The sequence below is a fragment of the Natator depressus genome, chromosome 16 (assembly GCF_965152275.1).
Source record: "Natator depressus isolate rNatDep1 chromosome 16, rNatDep2.hap1, whole genome shotgun sequence".
Taxonomy (NCBI): Eukaryota; Metazoa; Chordata; order Testudines; family Cheloniidae; genus Natator; species Natator depressus.
The window spans coordinates 6,833,656-6,853,828 of NC_134249.1; the positions used below are offsets into that span (position 1 = coordinate 6,833,656).

Below are 20,173 nucleotides of genomic sequence, written 5' to 3' on the forward strand. Positions count from 1 at the left end.
AAGACCCAAACCCTTGGGTCTTGGAACAATGGAAAAATCAGTCAGGTTCTTAAAAGAAGGATTTTATTTAAAGAAAAGGTAAAAGAATCCCCTCCGTAAAATCAGGATGGTAAATGCTTTACAGGGTGATCAGATTCAAAACACAGAGGATTCCCCTCTAGGCAAAACTTTAAAGTTACCAAAAAACCAGGATAAACCTCCCTCTAGCAAAGGGAAAATTCACAAGATGAAAACAAAAGGTAATCTAACGCACCTTGCCTGATTTACTTACTCTTTTTGTAATATCAGAGACTTGTACAGGATGGTTTATAGGAGAAGGAGTTTTTTTTTTTTTGACCTGATGCTTCTCTGCTTTCCCCAGAGAACACACCAACAAAGCCTTCCCCCCCACCCCCATTTGCAAGTATCTTCTTTCCCCATTGGTCCCTTTGGTCAGGTGCCAACCAGGTTATTTGAGCTTCTTAACCCCTTACAGGTAAGGAGGAATTCTAGGCTACCCTTAGCTGTATGGTTATGACAGGAGCCGATGCAAAGAACAGGACCATGGTCATGTGTTCTGGGTGGCTTATGTTGCCACCTAGGTGGGCTGCCATATTTTGTACCAGTGGGAGCTTTTTCAGGGCATTCAATGTCATGTCTAGCTATGAGACACAAAACTGAGCTTGGAGATCACACGTGTGTGGAGCATTGTGGCAAGCCCTGTGTCTTAGAGGGTGGAGTGAAGTCTTCTGGTCATATGGAGGTGGGAGTGCGCAGTTTCTGCTCCTGTGACTCTCCGAGGGCTCAGTAGCATTGAGGAATCCCCAAATCCACCTCTCAAGGTTGCAGGGTAGCTCAATAATTTGAGGTCAGGTAGCTCTGGTAGCAGAGGATCTTATAGAACAGTTTTCCAAAGTGTGGGGTGTGCCACCCTGGGGGTGGTGATGAAGGACTAGCTACAGGGGGGCAGCACAGAGCAGCGGCTGTGCAATTTCCCCCATGGTGGGCGAGGAGGGGATTGTGATTGGTTTCATTCTCTTGAAAGTGCGGGGTGGAGGGATGGTTCAGCTTTCAAAACTTTGGGAAATGTTTCTCTAGAGGGAGGTGAGCTCTTCAGAGGGCTTTCTTCTTCCAGCCAGTATCCGAGCAGTCTTGCCTGGCCAGCTGCTCTTCGTCTGGGAGCTGTTTTGCCAGATAACTGTGACAATCTCTGTGGGTGGTGAGATGGGAGAGGGCATGCTGGGTACATCTACACTGCAAAAACCCCCAAAAACATGGCATCAAGTCTCAGAGCCTCAGTCTAGAGACCTAGGCTCTTGGGGCTCTCACTACAACACTAAAAATAGTCGTGTAGATGTTTCTGCTTGGGCTGGAGCTCGGGCTTTGAGAACCGGCGAGGGGGTGAGTCTCAGAGCTTGAGTGGGAAGTTCTACACGACTATTTTTGTGCCCCCATAATGCATGACCCAAGAGTCCAGGTCTGTAGACTCTGGCTTTGAGAGTTGCTGCTGTGGTGGTTTGTTTTTTTTTTGCAGTGTAGATGTATCCTTTGGACCTAGCATATTGTCAGGGAGTCACTGCAGGGGTTGGCAAGTGCTTCCAGTCATTGTCTTCTGGATTGGGTAGAATCCTTTGTAAGTTAACTTGGGAATCTGGGGGAAGAGGGGGTATGAATTCTTGGGGGAAGATCATGGTGATAGTTTCCTTTAGCCTAGAGAGATAGGAATAGTCTTGATTTCCACCTGAAGTCAGGAGTGATCTGACATGGGGAAGGTGGTGTGTTTCAAAGAATGACACGCCTCCTTCCCCCTCTTGTAAATTCTGGAAGATTTCTATTTGTCTCAGGCTTTTTAAACTCCTCTTCCGTCTTATTTTTACAAAATCTAAATGTTGGGCCTAAATTTATTGATGGGTTCTCTTTTGTTAAGGGGTCTAATCTGCTGCTCTGTAGGGCTCGTGTGAGTGTTGTGCCCCGCTGCTCAGCTCTGTTGTGCAGCATCTGGGGGTTTTGCTTTCTCCTTCCCCCACTGAGCACTGTTGTAATTGTGTCGGTGCAGATTGTTTGGGAGAAAGGATCAGTCCATTCTTCCTGCAGGATCTATTTCTGTGTTCACTTTATATGCAAAAAGAGGCTCACAGCAATATTTGGAGGGTAATTATGGACCAACACTGCCTCTTTGCTGGGCTTTTTGTATGCTACAGAAAACAGATCAGACTGTTTTTCAGAGAACATTGCACATTTTTCAATTGCCTGCAGGAATCAGCATTCAAATTAATCATTTGTCATGAGCATTATCTACGTCAGGGATCGGCAACCTTTGGCACGCAGCCTGCCAGGGAAAGCCCCTGGCTGCCGGGGCCAGTTTCTTTACCTGCTGCATCGGCAGGTTCGGCTGATCGCAGCTCCCACTGGCTGCGGTTCGCTGTCCCAGGCCAATGGGGGTGGGAAGGGCGGCCAGCACATCCCTCGGCCCACGCCGCTTCCTGCAGCCCTGATCTATGTATTTGTAATCAAGAAGTGGGACCGGATCCATGATTTTGATCATTTTGCTTAAAACCCTAAAAGCACAAAGCTTAATTATTGCTAATTTGTATTCCAGTAGTTCCCACAGTAGTTCTAGCTACTGTACATCCACCCACAGAGGACACCATAGTCCTTATTCTTACACGCTTTCAATCCAAGAAGATTGCTGTTACACCCCAGTAATAAAGGCCACGTGTTGGTAGAGCACCTCTTACGCTGAAGGATCCAGAATGCTTTGCACACTGTTGGCCCAATCCTGCGCCTATTGAAGTCAATGGCAAAACTTCCAATGACTTCAAGGGGAGCAGGATAAGGCCCCGTGCTGCTTCAGTACCCCTTAGAATGCAGCCACCTGGTTCATAGAACCATAGACTATCAGGGTTGGAAGAGACCTCAGGAGGTCGTCTCGTCCAACCCCCTGCTCAAAGCAGGACCAACCCCAACTAAATTATCCCACCCAGGGCTTTGTCAAGCCGGGCCTTAAAAACCTCTAAGCAGTGATGAGCTGCTAAAATCTTAACCACCGGTTCCCTATAAAAAGTTCTGATTTAAGGGATGTGCCAAGAGGCAAAAGGGGCTTATTGCAGGGGGTGCGGTGGCAGGGAGGGAGTGGCACAAGGGAGACTTGGGCAGGAGGGGGTTGTTGCAAGGGACTGGCAGGCAGGGGTGTGTATGTGCCCGGGGTTGTTGCAGGGGGGTGAAGGTGGCAGGGAGGGCTTTGCACAAGGGAGGAGTGGGCAGGAGGGAGATGGCAGGCGGGGGATGGGGGTGACCGTGGCTGGCTGGGAGAGGATTGCTGGGTGGAGGTTGCCTAGAGGCAAAAGTGGCAGGACAGGGTGAGTTGTTGGGGCGGGGGGGTGTACAGGGGAGAAGGTAGCTGGTCAGTGGGTGTTGGAGGAGGTGGCACTGGCTGGGAGAGGGGTGCCCGGGTTGGTCCCACATACACCATTCCCCAGGCCAGGGACTGGACCTGCCCACCCCCCGGCAGTCCACGGGCCCGTGCGGCTCCCTGCGGCCTGGCTAGGTACCTTGCTGGCAGAGTAGACACCCAGCTTCTCCGCCCAAAGAGCAGAGCGCGGCTGCGCCTTCTTCCCCGTGCCACGGGCCAAGCCGGGCTCCCCGCCGCCCCCGGGGCTCTCAGCGGTGGTGCAGGCAGCCAGGCCCCCCGCGCCCGAGCCGGGCTCCCCGCCGCCCCCGGGGCTCTCAGCGGCGGTGCAGGCAGCCAGGCCCCCCGCGCCCGAGCCGGGCTCCCCACCGTCCCCGGGTTCTCAGCAGCAGCAGCTGCCGCTGAGAGCCCCGGGGCGGCGGGGAGCTCGGCTCGGCCCGCGGCACGGGGAAGAAGGCGCAGCTACTCATACTAGACCCTCCCCTTCCCCACTCCGCTGCCGGCTTCTCGCCGGGGGGAGGGACTGGCCGCGCCGCAGCCGGCCGCTGTGGAGCCGGGAGGCAGGGAGCAGCGGCAGCCTTGTGTTCCGCTGTTTAAAAAAACTTTGGGGGGCACGGCTTTGGGGCGCCGCCAACCACTTGGCGCCCTAGGCAGCCGCCTAGTGGTTGCACCAGCCCTGCCCGACAGACCCCCCCCCCACCCCCCGGAACTCCCACGCCTACCCAACCCCCCACCATCCCCCATCCCCTGACGGCCCCCCCAGAACCTCTGCCCCCTGCAACCGCTCCCTGCCCCTTATCCATCCCCTCCTCCCAGCCCCGGCCCGGCCCCTTTACCATGCTGCTCAGGGCAGCGTGTATGGATGCCGCGCGGCCCGCTGGAGCTCGCAGCCCCACCCCAAAGCGGCAGGAGCTGCCAAGCTGCCCAGGAGCGGTCTAGAGCGCTGGCGCCGGCAGCACGGCACGCTGAGGCTCTGCGAGAGTGGGGAAGGCTGGGGAGGGGCCGGGGGAGCCTCCCTGGCCGGGAGATCAGGGAGCCGTAACAATTTTTAACAACTGGTTCTAAAACTGGTTCAAAATTTAACAACTGGTTCATGCGAACCGGCTCCAGCTCCCCACTGCCTCTAAGGAAGGAGATTCCATCACCTCCCTAGGTAACCCATTCCAGTGCTTCACTACCCTCCTAGTGAAATAGTGTTTCCTAATATCCAACCTAGACTTTCCCCACTGCAGCTTGAGACCATTGCTCCTTGTTCTGTCATCTGCGACCACTGAGAACAGCCTAGATCCATCCTCTTTGGAACCCCCTTTCAGGTAGTTGAAGGCTGCTATCAGATCCCCCGTCACTCTTCTCTTCTGCAGACTAAATAAGCCCAGTTCCCTCAGCCTCTCCTCATAAGTTATGTGCCTCAAACCCTAATAATTTTCGTTGCCCTTCGTTGGACTCTCTCCAATTTGTCCACATCCTTTCTGTAGTGAGGGGCCCAAAACTGGACGCAGTACTCCAGATGTGGCCTTACCAGTACCGAATAATCACTTCCCTCCATCTGCTGGCAATGCTCCTACTAATGCAGCCCAATATGCCATTAGCCTTCTTGGCAACAAGGGCACACTGTTGACTCATATCCAGCTTCTCATCCACTGTCCATTATGTGTCAGCAACACCATTTTGCAGCGTTTCTAGGAGAGAAGCGAAGAATACCTTGGTTGTTATTTTTGGGTATTACTGTAGTGCCTGGAAGCCCTGGTCATGGAGTAGGACCCCACTGTGCTAGGTGCTGTACAGACCCAGAACAAGATGGTCCCTGCCCCAACGAGCTGACAGTCTGAGTATAAGACAAGAGATGGATAAGATGGGGGCGCACAAGAAAACAAAGAGACAATATTGATCGATGATGGAAGGAATTTGTGAAGGCAAAATGTAAATACCTGAGCTGGAATTGAACCCGCCGCTGGGGCTAAATGTGCTGCTTCTCTGATGAAGTGAGCTGTAGCTCACGAAAGCTTATGCTCAAATAAATGTGTTAGTCTCTAAGGTGCCACAAGTCCTCCTTTTCTTTTTGCGAATACAGACTAACACGGCTGCTACTCTGAAACTTGGAGGTGCTATCTTAGGAACCTTCTTGCATAGAATAATCCCGCCTAGGTGTGCGAATGTACAGATCAGTTTTGCTAAAGGTTTAGATTAGCCGACGTTCAGTCCAAGGCACTATGGGAGCGGGGGCGGAACACTCCAGATACAGCCCTTTGCTACCTCCAATGCTCATTGAACTGGCCCAGTTTGATGCCAGCTCCTGAGTGAAAGGAGATATGCTTCTTTATGCACTGCTGTTCCCTTACTTCCTCTTCTCCCCCTGGGGTCATTGAGATAGACCCATGCAGCAAGCTGTGCCAGCATATGTGCCAGACGCTCGCTCGCATCAAAAAGAGAGTAATCGCTGCCGGAGGAAAAGAATGTCGAGAGCCAATTAGATGTGCACAGGGAGTTTTCTACCTATATTTGATAAAGATATGTCCATTTTATTTAACATCCCTGTTAGGCTGTACCTGAGAGAGTTTCTTACACTCTTGTTTTATGGCATTTGTTCAGTCATTGCACGGACATCCCTTTAGCGTTTTGGCACTGACATTTGCAGCCCACCTTCGCCTTGCACTGAGGCTCCAAGCCTGAGTCCATCTGCTATTGTTTTTTAAGTTGTTTGCAGATAATTAGGCTGACAAATCCAGCCAACTTCTTAAACACAAGAGTGCTAACAGACGGTGTGACAAATGTTAATCACTAAGGGTGCTCTCTGCTTGGGGACGTTACCATGCACCATTTGTTTGTCTTGCTGTAATCAAGCCTTATGCTTTATCTTGTTCCCTCTGGAAGAGTGATAGGCAAAACTCAATGAACTGGCCACTCCAGGGCCTTTGCCTTTCTGATCATCACTGCACCAGCTTTGCAAGGCCTTGTCCATGCACACACAAATTGTGGTGCTTTAACTATACTGGTACAGTTAAGTGGTACACACATACCCATCCCCCAGTGTGGATATAGCTATTCTGGTATAAAGATACTTATACCAGTATAGTTTATTCCTGTAAAGGAAGGAAGAAAAATTATACTGTTGTAAGGCATCTTTCCATGGGTATAACTGCATCCACACAAGGGCTTGTAGCAATTAATTATTTTGGCTAACTACCAAAATAGTTAAATTGGTATAAAATCTGAGTGTAGACCAGGCCTAAGAGTCTACCTCCAATTTCTGGGAATGAGCTCCCTTCCCTCACAGACTCTGTTTTCAATGCTGACCTCTTGGTCCATTTTTAAGCCATCACAACACCACACGTGGCCACACAGTATTTCATGATTTTTGCCTGCAACTGAACCTGATCCACTTGCTTCTAGAACTGTGCTTAGCAGAGTCAGTGTTGATTGTCATGCTGTCTGATGTGGCTCATGACCATGAGTGCCTGCCTCAGGACAGACTATCAAAAGCAGGGCGGACACCCCACACTAGTGGTGTGTTTTATAATTAGATTTCATCACGCCAATACCAAATGTGAACTCCTGGATCACTAAACTAGTGTTACCATGCAGTCCCAGGCAGTCCCCTTAGACTCTCCAGTCTATCTTGCACCCCGACAAGTTGGACTCAGTGATACATGGTCACTTATACCAAAAATCACAAATATTCCAGGTTACTCCTAGTCCCAAGAGACCAATCACTCATCCAGGTAGAGCCGTATTCTAGATCTCCCATCAAAGATGATGCTGGCAGCCAATTTTATAGTAAACTAACTATAGGTTTATTAGCTAAGAAAAAGAAATGAGAGTTATTGAGAGGTTAAAGCAGGTAAAATGTATGTACAGGTGAGTCACAGTCTATAATTCCGGTTTCCCAAAGGTCTTTTCAGGGTACCCAGATTGTCTCTGCTTTGCATCTGGTACCCACCTCTAAGAGTCCAAACAGTCCAGAGATACAGAATCTTTCCCTGAATCCATGCTTATAGCTTCTTCTCACAGAAAACAAGCTGGCAGGGTCACCAGCCAGAGGGGCTCTTTCTTTGATTGGTGGAGAGAGAAGATTTCCGGTCATCACACAATGATCATTTGCCCTCAAATGTGCACGAATTAGCACTTCTCTGCTAAAGTTCTTCATCTGCATTACACAAGTCTTCTTTCTCATTTCATGGGTTATTTAGTTACAGAGGTATACAAAATGTAAATGTTTGCCATTACATTATAACAGGATACAGATAAGTGAGATCAATTCATGTAACATCCCATTAGTTTTCATGAAGTTTAAACACCAAATACATTCTTATGCAATTAATAACCACTTTAATCTATACTAATACACAAGTGAATTGGCCTTGGACTTTGGCATGAGCTGGCACCTGGTCTGCCAGCATCACAGTGGCTGCACAGTATTTCATGAGTTTTGCCTGCAATTAAAGCTGATCAGCTTGTGTCTAGAGTTTTGCACTAGTCAGTGTCACATCCCTGCCTTTCTGAGAGGAACATAAGTTTAAGTAAAAGAGCCTCCAGTTCTAGAGGAGATTAGTGGAGAATGAACACATGCACGCTACTCCTGCACTCAGAGCTAAAAATCCCCAAAGCAGGAACCTTATTTGCGTAGCTCATCTGTTCTTTCACTTGGTTCCAGCCTTCGTTTTGCTGAGCTTAGCCTTGCATGCTGTTGTACAGAGCACACAGTCCGAAAGAGCATAGCTAGCAATACCTCAGCACGCAATGGGCGGATGGGAGACGTGCATGTGAAAGAGAGAGGGCAGGCCCGCTGAGCGCAGAATAAGGACTTCTAATTTTAAGACCTGAGTGTTTCTTTGCATTTATGTCGGGCTCTAACAGCATCAATGAATTCTTATACACCCACCTCCACTCAGGTTGGAAACTCCTTTTTACACATTGGCAAACTGAGGCACTTGCCTAGTGAAAGTCAAGTGAGGATAAATAACCATTGGAATAACTTACCAAAGGTTGTGGTGGATTCTCCATCACTGGCAATTTTTAAACCAAGATGGGCTCTTTTCCTAAAAGATAAGCTGTAGTTCAAACAGGAGTTAATTCAGCAAAATCCCGTGGCCTGTGTTTCACAGACTGTATGAGCACAATTTCCCTTCCAGCTTTGAAATCTGGGAAAGTGGTTCACTGTGGCTCAGAGCAGTCCTTGTAGCACCTTAGAGACTAACAAATTTATTTGGGCATAAACTTTTGCAGGCTAGAACCCACTTCATCAGATGCATCAGGTTCTAGCCCATGAAAGCTTATGCCCAAATAAATTTGTTAGTCCCTAAGGCCTGGTCTACAGTACGCGGTTATTTCGGAATTAGCTGAGTTACCTCGAAATAAAACTGGTTCCGTCCATACGACCAAACCAGTTTTTTCGATTTAAAGGGCTCTTTACTCCGATTTCTGTACTCCACCTCGGCAAGTGGAGTAGCGCTAAAATTGAGATCGCAGTTCAGGGTTTCAGATACTGTGGACTCAATTCGAAGATATTGGCCTCCTGGAGCTATCCCAGAATGCTCCCTTGTGACCTCTCAGGACAACACTCTGAACTCTGATGCACTAGCCAGGTAGGCAGTAAAAGCCCTGGGAACTTTTGAATTTCCTGTTTGGTCACCATCAGCACAGGTGACCATCAGCACAGTCCACCATCACTGGCGACCATGCAGAGTCCACCATGTCAAGAGACCATGCAGTCCCGGATTCGCAGAGGAGCTCCAGCATGGTCCGAACAGGAGGTACTGGATCTCACTGCATGTTGGGGAGACGAATCTGTTATGGCAGAACTACGTTCCAAAAAAGGAACGCAAATAAGTATGCTAAAGTCTCCAGGGCCATGATGGAAGGAGGCTACTCCGGGGACACAGAACAGTGTCGTACAAAAATCAAGGAGCTCAGGCAAGCATACCAAAAAGCCAGGGAGGTGAACGGGCTCTCTGGATCACAGCCCCATACATGCCACTTCTACCGTGAGCTGCATGCAATTATGGGGGGCGACGCCACCACTACCCCACCACTGTCCGTGGACACCTGCAAGGGGGGAGTAGCACGGAGCAAGGAGGATGAGTTTTTGGAGGACGAGGAGGAGGAGGAGGACAGTGCACAGGCGGCAAGTGGGGAATCTGTTTTCCCCCCTAGCCAGGAACTATTCCTAACGCTGGAGCCAATAGCCTCCCCCTACTCCCAAAGCATGCTCCCAGACCATGACCCTGGAGAAGGCACTTCTGGAGAGTGAGAGCTTGATCGGAGCCACACGGTGGGGGGTAGGGGGAAACCCAGCCGCGCTGGGCTGTTCGCGTTTAGTTTAAAGGACTCATCCCTTCTCAGAGCCTCATCAGAGCCACGCTAGGCTGTTCGCATTTAGTTTAAAGGGCTCATCCCTTCTCAGAGCCTCATCAGAGCCACGCTAGGCTGTTCGCGTTTAGTTTAAAGGGCTCATCCCTTCTTAGAGCCTCATCGGAGCCACGCTGGGCTGTTCGCGTTTAGTTTAAAGGGCTCGTCCCTTCTTAGAGCCTCATCGGAGCCACGCTGGGCTGTTCGCGTTTAGTTTAAAGGGCTCATCCCTGCTCAGAGCCTCATCGGAGCCCCACGGGGTGTGTGTGTGTGTGGGGGGGGGAGCAGGGAGGGTGTTGTGTGAAGCGATCATCCCAGAGAGCCCGCAGGCTGCCTGCAAGCTGAATTCTGTTGCCCGGCCGCGTGTGATGGCTTACTCACACCAAAAGTGGCAGGCACTTCAGTATAGGAGGCAAAATGTGACCTTGTACAGAAAGAATATGTGCTGTGTACTATGAATTGCCTGTTTCACTGAGAAACAGTGTCCCCTTTGTTCTCTAAAATGTATCTTTTAAAATACTACCCTCTCTTTTTCTCCTCCCGCAGCAGTTGCAAATGTTTCAACGCGGCCCCTATCTGCTCTGTCCCAGAGGCTGGTCCAGATTAGAAGGCGGAAAAAACGAACTTGGGACAACATGTTTGCCAAGCTCATGCAGTCCTCCCACACTGATAGGGCCCAGTTGAATGCGTGGAGGCAAACAATTGCGGAGTCGCATAAAGCGTTAAACTAACACAAAGAGAGGAGGGATGCGCACAATGAGAGCAGGCAGGATGCTATGATCAAGCTCATGGGGGAGCAAATTGACATGCTCCGCTGTATGGTGGATCTAATGCGGGAAAGGCAACAAGACCACAGACTGCCGCTGCAGCCCCAGAATAACCGCCCTCCCTCCTCCCCAAGTTCCATAGCCTCCTCACCCAGATGCCCAAGAACACGGGGGGTGGGGGGAAGGCTACGGGGACCCACACAGTCAACCCCAGAGGATTGCACAAGCAGCAGAAAACTGGCATATCCTAAATTTTGATTTGGTTTCTGGACTTGTCCTTCTCTCCTCCTCCACCCCCCTAACCCCCCCCCCCCGCCCCGTCTAGCTTCTGATTTCTCTCAGTGTTTTGTGCAAAAAATAATAAAGGACAGTTTTTAAACAATTGTGACTTTATTTTCTTTAATATATATATATAGGGGGTGGGTAACTTTAAGAGAAACAAACACAACTCTCACACCGTACCCTGGCCAGTCATGAAATTGGCTTTCAAAGCTTCTCTGATGTGCAGCACACCCTGCTTCACTCTTCTAATCGCCCTGTTGTCTGGCTGTGCGAAACTGGCTGCCAGGCGAGTTTCCTCAAGCTCCCACCCCGCCATAAACGTCTCCCCCTTACTCTCACAGATATTGTGTAGCACACAACAAGCAGCAATAACAATGGGAATATTGGTTGTGCTGAGATCTAACCGAGTCAGTAAACTGCGCCAGCGCACTTTCAAATGTCCAAACGCACATGCTACCACCATTCTGCACTTGCTAAGCCTATAGTTGAACTGCTTGCTCCTTACTACTGTCCAGGGTGCCTGTGCACGGCTTCATGAGCCATGGCATTAAGGGGTAGGCTGGGTCCCCGAGGATAACTATAGGCATTTCAACATCCCCAACAGTAATTTTCTGGTCTGGGAAGTAAGTCCCTTCCTGCAACTGTTCAAACAGACCAGAGTTCCTGAAGATGCGAGCGTCATGCACCTTTCCCGGCCATCCCACGTTGATGTCGGTGAAACGTCCCTTGTGATCCACCAGTGCTTGCAGCACCATGGAAAAGTACCCCTTGCGGTTTATGCACTGGCTGCCCCGGTGTTCCAGGGCCAAGATAGGGATATGCGTTCCATCTGTCGCCCCACTGCAATTAGGGAACCCCAGCGCATTGAAGCCATCCACAATGGTCTGCACGTTTCCCAAAGTCACTACCCTTGATAGCAGCTGGTCAATGATTGCGTTGGCTACTTGCAGCACAGCAGCCCCCACAGTAGATTTGCCCACTCCAAACTGATTCCCGACTGACCGGTAGCTGTCAGGCGTTGCAAGCTTCCACAGGGCTATGGCCACTCGCTTCTCAACTGTGAGGGCTGCTCTCATTTTGGTGTCTTTGCGCTTCAGGGCAGGAGACAGCAAGTCACAAAGTTCCATGAAAGTGGCCCTATGCATACGAAAGTTTCTCAGCCACTGGGAATCATCCCATACCTGCAACGCTATGTGGTACCACCAGTCTGTGCTTGTTTCCCGGGCCCAGAATTGGCATTCCACAGCATGAACTTGACCCAACACCACCAAGATCTCCCAATCGCCACATGCCGTGCTTCTAGGAATGTCTGTGTCCATGTCCTCATCAGTATAGTAATCACGCTGTCGTCGCTTCCTCGCCCGGTTTTGCAGGTACTGCACATACTGCTGGATAATGTGTGAGGTATTTACAATAGTCAAAACTGCAGCGGAGATCTGATCAGGCTCCATGGCTATGGCGCCTGCATGGGTAATCCTGGAAAAAGGGTGCGAAATGTAGGAGAGCAGAGTTGGCGGCGGAAGCTGTGCTGTTCGGTTCACGGTAGCCGAACAACGGCTGAAAATGGTTGTCTTCTGTGGCTTTCATGGAGGTGGGAGCCCAGCACAGACAACATGGAGAAGCTCGGAAGCGTGGCAATAGTGGGAGAGCAGAGTTGGCGGTGGAAGATGGGCTGCTCAGTTCACGATGGCCGAGCAGAGCTGAGTTGGAGAGGTGGATTCATAGTAGCAGGAGAGCAGCGGTGCACTGTCTGCTGAAAGCAGTATGGCGTCTGCATGCCAAAAAGGCGCAAAACGATTGTCTGCCATAGCTTTCTGACAACACACACCCAGAAACACCCATGAGAATGTTTTTGCCCCATCATGCACTGGGAGCTTAACCCAGAATTCCAATGGGCGGCGGGAACTGCGGGAACTATGGGATAGCTACCCTCAGTGCACCGCTCCGACAATCGATGCTAGCCTTGGTACTGTGGACGCAATCTGCCGAATTCACACGCTTTAGTGGAGACACAGAAGACCGAATGTATAAAATAGCTTCCAAAAATTGGAATAGAATAATTTTGAAATAATTTTGTACTGTAGATGTACCCTTAGGTGCCACAAGGACTCATCGTTGTGTTTGCTGATACAGACTAACACAGTTACCACTCTGAAACCTGTGGCTCAGAGTGGAAGTGGGGGAGAGAACTGCTCAGAGAGTGGCCTTGAAGGAAGAAGCTGCGAGAAGATGAAAGTGGGTAGCAGCAAGGAGGGATCCATAAGAGGGGGAGCAAATGCATTTGGAGGCCTGCTGAGCATTGTAAAAAGGCCCCATCATTCCCATTTTCTGCTCCAGTGGGGATATGGGTTTTCTTAACTTCAGTACTATCCCATTCGGAGTTTAACTTCTCGTAAATGCTCAAAGTGATTGGACCTTATTATGGGTTGTTGTAAAGTTTTTGCCTAATTGCGGGATGGAAAAGTGATCTGTGTGCCGAGATGTTTTCTCTCTCCCTTGAGGTGGTGTCCCTTTAACTGCAGAGTACTGAGCAGCGACACCATGGTATGCAATTACAGTGTTGTGTAATTAGCTTTCTTAAGTGCTATTGTTTTGCCATTAGTAGCTATTTTGGAAGTGATAATATCCCCCCTCTGCCTGAATATATCACCAGGGTGGATCTGAGCCTTCTAACATGGACAAACACAGAGCTGGCAGCAAACAAAGGACTGATGCTGACATCAAGCTCTTAGCCAATGGGCCCAGTGCATCTTTCATGTACAGTAATGCCACTGACACCCGTGAGGGGTTTGGTCCATTGCTTTTACTGTTGGAAGCTGAATCTTTGCTTTGTGTTGTGATGCTGGCCAAGGTGAGATCATGTCACGACAGCCACAGGCCTCTTCCTTCTGATCGCGAATTTGGAGAGCTGGTTGCTTTTCTTCAGGTTTAGAGTGGTCAGGAAAAAAATGGCTCCTTATTTAGTTTGTCTGTTCGCTGTGAGTTGGAGTCAAAAGCAAGATGTTACTCTTTGTAACCTTGCAGAGCTGATAGACCACAGCAATACGCTGGGCTTTACCCCTTTCTCCTGCAGATTTCAGCGTTTGCCACAAGGGGGCACCTTGCAATTGATTCATAGTGGGTGTTGCCCATTTGTGGTAACTTGCAAACCGTACCCCAAGAAGAAAAGCGCTTTACCATCATTGTACCAATGTCAGCACTAATTAGAGGTTCATGCTTTAGGATCAGGAGGTCAAAGGTTCAATCCAGGCCGTTGGCGACCCACCAAGGGGTGTGGTGTTACACGTAACCTTTGAGAACTTGCTTAATTTCTCGGTGCCTCAATTTCCTGACCTAAAAAATGGGGAGAATGGTCCATCTCTATCACATGGAGACGCTTCATTCTTGTCTATACAGCATTGAGCTCCTGTGCCCTTTCAGAGGTGCACAGAGCCCTCGTTCTTTTTGTTTGCTGATCTGTCCATTTCCTTCCCCTTGTTTTCTCTCGTGGGACCTCTGTCCCAAGCAGGTTTCCGTCGGATCTCACAGAACAAAGTGGCAGTGCTGCTCCTGGCTGGAGGGCAAGGAACCCGCCTGGGTGTGGCCTATCCCAAGGGGATGTACAGTGTGGGGCTGCCCAGTGGTAAGACCCTGTATCAGATCCAGGCAGAAAGAATCCGCAAACTGGAGCAGCTTGCCAGCAAGAAATACAGCACAACGTGTACCATCCCATGGTAGGTAACATGATATTGAGTCTACATGGTACAGGTGCCGTTAGAATACAGTAACTCCTAGAGCAGGGGTGGGCAAACTATGGCCTGTGGACAGCATCCGGCCATCCAGACATTTTAATCCGGTCGTCGAGCTCCCTCTGGGGAGCGGGGTCCGGGGCTTACCCTTCTCCGGTGCTCCTGGAAGCAGTGGCTTGTTCCTCCGCCGGCTCCTACATGTAGGAGCAGCCAGGGGACTCCGCACGCTGCTCCTGCCCCAAGCACCACCCCTGCAGTTCCCATTGGCCAGGAAGCGTGGCCAATGGGAGCTGCAGGGGCAGCGCCTGCAGACGGGCCAGCACGCAGAGCAGCCTGGCTGCACCTCCACATAGGAGCTGGAGGGGGGGGGGACATGCTGCTGCTTCTGGGAGCTGCTTGAGGTAAGTGCTGCCAGGAGTCTGCACCCCTGACCCCCTCCCATGCCCCAACCCCCAGCAATGATACCCCTCCTGCCCTTGAACCCCTCGGTGCCAGTCCAGAGAACCCTCCTGCACCCCCAACCCCTCACCCCCAGCCCCACCCCAGAGCCCGCACCCCCAGCTGGAGCCCTCACCCCCTCCCTCACCCCAACCCCCAATTTTGTGAGCGTTGATGGCCTTCCATACAATTTCCATACCCAGATGTGGCCCTCGGGCCAAAAAGTTTAGGGACAGTCCTTCCAATGTCTATAAACAAGACAGACAAAGGATGGGAGGGGGAATGGTGACACAGAGAAGGGAAGTGATTTGCCCAGGCTCACCTAGCAGGTCACTTGCAGAGCTGGTGCCGTATCCACTGGACCATGCTGCCTTTTCAACCACAACCTGACTGTCTAGGTTCTTATATATTCCCCTTCACTGTGGTACCGGAGTGTCTATCTCAGACCCTTCATAGCCATACCCCAGGCATACTGAGAGCTGGTAGGACACGAATGCTTCTTGCCTTCCTTTGATGCCTGCTTAAGGATGGGCAAATCCTATTGCACAGTTTTCGAGACCTAGCACTCATCCTATTACTGTGTTGGTAAATGACACCTCCGCCCGTCCCAGGTTAAGTGCCCGTTGACCTCCGTTTCCACTTAGCTTCTTGCTGTCACTCCAACAAGGAAATCCCGAACAGCAATTCTTAAAATCGCTCTTCCATTTTTAGCTCCTCCTGGGGCTGTCCAGGTGCCAGGAGGAATCCAGCTGTGCCCCTGGGAGCAGAGGGCACATTGTACCATAATTCACCTCAGGCCTGACACATTTATTGCCCCAACTCACTGTTGTCATAATCATTATCTAAAAGGTGTCCTGTAAGGTATCCTATGCAAATTTGGGACACGCTGGTCACTAATATTATTGTGTGATGTATGTAGGGGTGGTCTATAAAGAATTATTACAGATGTGTGCTGGAAGTATGTTCTTAAAATATGTTTGGCAAACAGTATATAAACCCAGCCTGTCCTTGACAAAGGAATGCTGTTTCACCAGCTTGACTGTCTCTCCAATGTAAATTGATCAAGGCAAAGACAGAAACAATGGAAGTACATTTACATATAAGGTAAACCAAGCCATCAAACTAGCAAATGGGGGTAGATAACCACTTAACAATCACGAGGAGGGATGGAGGCTGCACCCCCATGAAGCCTGCCTGGCTCTTGAAACAGAGACAATGGCTTTTGAGAAATATAAGCAGAAACAGAAAGCCATTTGGGCTTCCATCACCTGAGAGACACGAGGCCAGAGCACTTGAAATCTGAGAAAGGTGGCTCCTTCAGCCAATGAGATTGAGGTCTCTGGGAACTAACTATAGGTGAGAATGCTGCTTAACAAAGCTTGTAACTTGCTGAAGTTAAGTTTTAGTCTGTAGAAAGTGTGTTTGGCTTGTCACCTTTCATATCTCTTTCACTCGTACTTGAAATCACTGGCACCTATGGCCCTTGTTAGTAAACTTTATTCTTGTTTTATCACAAAACCATCTCAGTCCTGTTTTAGTGAAGTGCGGGTCTTCAGCTAACCAGCTCATGTGTGCCCTCTCCTTTCGGAGGTAGCAAACTTCTGTGAGTGTCTGGTGAGAGGGACTGACCGCTGCAGACAAACATATCTGGGGAGCTCGGGAAGTGGGGTTCACTGATTGTTACTGCAAGGCCAGTTTGGTCTGGCAGAGTCCTGAAGGGTTTGCTGGCAAGACAGACACACTGGATGTGCTGGACAGGAGACATGGAGCTTAGCAGCAGCAAAGCTCACTCTTGCTGAAGCTGAGTGGCAATACGGCGGCTCCCAGTTTGGGGGGACCCGAGCAAATTGTCGCACAAACGTGAAAAGAGCAGCCCTAAATAGGACACTGTCAAAGATGGGAGCCCTGAAATGCCACCTACTTTAAAGAGGGTTTATTTACAACTGGACTCGTGATCCCATGGCTGCCACTGGCTTATTTCCTTTTCCAAAACCTCAAGGTTTCAAAACAGTCTAAATGTGCAACTCGCAAAAAGATAATTGTGTTGGTGGGCGGGTGTGGGAGAGAAAGAGAGAGAGCACGGACTCTGCAATTCTTGGAACAAGTTGTTGCTAGCAATTTGTCCTTAAAATAAAAGCAGGGTTCTTGTAAATGTCACCTCCCTGCCTGGTCACAGGCAAAGCAGAGGCACAAAAACATCCTTGAGCTGCAATCCAGGTGCTGCTTGTAAGCAGTTGCCTAAACACAGTGTTGCGGTCGGTTGCTCTGGTGTAGAGCTAATGTCCTATTAATGGAAGTATCTCTTACACGGTGTGTGTGTGACCAGATTTGTGAGCGCTTGCGGCTCCAGCACCTCTGGAAATCAGGCCCATTATTTTTAGACTGTAAAATCTAAGTTGATCACATTTGGCGTTTGCCTGGTGCTCTGTCATTACGAAGGAGATTGTTGGAAAATGTAGCGGACCAAACCCGGAAGCCAGTTTATGCTGCGGTGAGGGAGAAGTAAGCCCCATGTACATATGGACATTGGGCTGACCAGTGCTGGGATGGCTGGTCTGCTATGCAGGAAGGAGACCCCCTGTAGGCCTATAGTAATGGGAGTTGCAGAGCTGCTTGGGGGGGGAACTCATGAAAATGAGCACTCAGCATCCTTGTATTAAGGAAGAAAAGAAAATTAAAGGGAGGGAGAGACAATGGAGCGGGAGGAGAAAAAAGGCAAGAGAGGAATAAAGAAACTGCGGGGGGGGGGGGGAAGAGAGAACCCACACACAGCTGTGAGGTTGGAAACTATTGCTGTATTTCTCTGGCAGAGAAGAGGCATTGGAAAACTTTGATTCAAGCTACTGAAAATTCATACAGGACCATAAGACCTGGCACAGATCAAAACCCACTTTGAACCCTTCTTCCTCCCTTTCATGATATCTGTTTGATAAGGCAAAGAGGTTTTTTTGGTCCCTTACCTCGGTTGCTAACTGACCTCTAACGCACGGGTGTCCAGCTCGTTTTTGGACGGGGCATATTTAACTGTGGTCAAAGTATAAATTCAGGCCTATACTATTCCTTGTAGATATTCTTTAGGATTGACCAGAAATGGAACCTCTCTGTACAATTTGAAGATCAGTAGCAGAGAGATGATTCTTTATGAAATGCTGTAGGTTATTTAAAGTCTCTCTAGATTACATCTTTATTAAGTTTGGTCTGTAGGGTTTTTCTGTAAGGGTATATTTTGCTCTGTGTGTGTGTGTATTAACTACATTTCATCCTGACTGTTCAGCTTCTGTGCTCCTGTAGGTACATCATGACAAGCGAGTTCACGCTGGGGCCAACAGAGAAGTTCTTCACAGAGCATGATTACTTTAACCTGGATAAGACCAATGTGATCATGTTTGAACAGAGGATGCTGCCAGCTGTAACGTTTGATGGGAAAGCCATCTTGGAACAGAAGGGGAAAGTTGCCATGGCGCCAGGTACCCTGCAGTTTGCCTGTGAGAGTCACAGGAGGGGAGTGTGTGTTGATATTCAGCCCCTCTCTTAGGCACACAGGGGACTCCCTGCTGCCACATATATTAATGTTCCTGGTGAAAGCTCCTGATTAGCTTGGCCCTCGGGGGTTCAGATAAATGCATGTGGCAAACGTTCCTGGAATGGCAAAGAGCGTGATGATCTCACCTCGCAGAACCTTTAGCACAGACTGGGAATATCGACCGGACTGGAAGAGCAGGGGCTGCTGCAAGTCAGGGATGAGGCAGAGCTGTGTGTGTGCAGGATGAGAATGGAAGTGGGGGCAGGATTATAGTAACAAATGCTGCATGTCAGGCCTGAAGTCCATGAGCAGAGCTACGTATGGGCTGCTGGGCCACCCCCCGCCTATGCTGTGCCGGGCTCCAGTCAGTGCTGTCGATGCCGCTGCAAACCCCAGAGAAAAATGCTTTCAAGCTGGGGAGTGATCACATGGCTGGGATTGCCTGCAGAGGAAGTATAGAAACATGTTTGTTTTCTAGCAAAGGAAAATTCCGGCAAAGTCTAACTATCCCCTTAAAAACCAGTGGCCTCCTGCACCCATTTTGGGTGTGATGAAAAGAAGGGGAAGTGATGCACTAAGCCTGTATTGCTGCAGGGGTATCTCCTCCAGTGCCGACTGTCGCGCTGGCTTCCCTGGGAGGTTGTTGGGGTGTTGTAAAGGCTGTAGCCACGTAAGGATGATCCACTCTATGTGTGTGTTGAATAAGTGTTCAAGGTGCCTCGTACAAAAAACAACACAGCTAAAGGGAAAATCCGACTGTTCTTTAACATTACGGTAAAAAGACAGCAGGCCGAAACCACACAGAATTTTTTTAAAGCTGTATTTTAAAGCTGAGTCTGAAGCTTTGGAAGACAAGGAGTGTGTCTGTCATTTCCCGCCTCTGTTTAATTCTTCTGTGGCACTTGCCCTCCAAAAATCTCAAAGCACTTTACAAATGACAGTGAACAAAGCTCCAAAACCCCTCTTGTAGCATAGGTCCACGTCACTATCCCCATTTTACAGATGGGGAAACTGAGGCACTGTGGTGAACTGACTTGCCCAAGGTCACGCAGTTTGTCTGTGGCAAAGCCAGAAGTAAAATGCATCCGAGCTGACTCCCAGTTCTGTGCTTTAACCACTAGAAAAACCCTCCTTGTTATAGATTGTTCAGGGCATGTGGAATCTGCATTCAGTCAACGCATGGTTTGAGTGGCTGGACATTAAGGAAATGGGGCCCCCTCTTTCTTTTGCATTCCAGATGGCAACGGAGGCTTATATCGTGCTCTAGTGGACAACAAGATCTTGGATGACATGAAGCGGCGCGATATCCAGTATATCCATGTGTACTGTGTGGACAATATCCTCGTCAAAATGGCCGATCCCGTCTTCATCGGCTTCTGTGTGTCTAAAGGGGCAGACTGCGGTGCTAAGGTGAGCTGATGCTGACGTTGGACCGCTCCCCCAGCGTGCCTGTTCATGCATGCCGAGGCTCTGGTGTGTGTACCACGGCTCAGGTGACACAGTGAGCCGGTCCATGCAGCTTCCATCTTGATCCTGCCGGGAGAGCTGCACCAGGGGTAAATCTTGCATCCTGTTTGTACCATTGTAGGTGCAAATGTAAAGCAAATATAAACCTTTCCACATGGTACCGTGGCAATCAGGTTCAGATTATTTTATGGGCTTCATCAAATTGCACAGGAAATTACAAACTGAAATTGTTTTT

At 49.7% G+C, this 20,173-nt stretch overlaps 1 protein-coding gene across 1 annotated transcript in view; it reads left to right on the forward strand.

Moving 5' to 3' along the window:
• Positions 1–20,173, forward strand: part of UAP1L1 (UDP-N-acetylglucosamine pyrophosphorylase 1 like 1) — a 34,794-nt gene that overhangs the window by 3,495 nt on the left and 11,126 nt on the right. Inside the window, exons 2-4 of the mRNA XM_074974094.1 lie at positions 14,291–14,495; positions 18,240–18,415; positions 19,709–19,881. Of these exons, the coding sequence (XP_074830195.1) occupies positions 14,291–14,495; positions 18,240–18,415; positions 19,709–19,881 (554 nt within the window). The remainder of the gene's footprint in view (positions 1–14,290; positions 14,496–18,239; positions 18,416–19,708; positions 19,882–20,173) is intronic.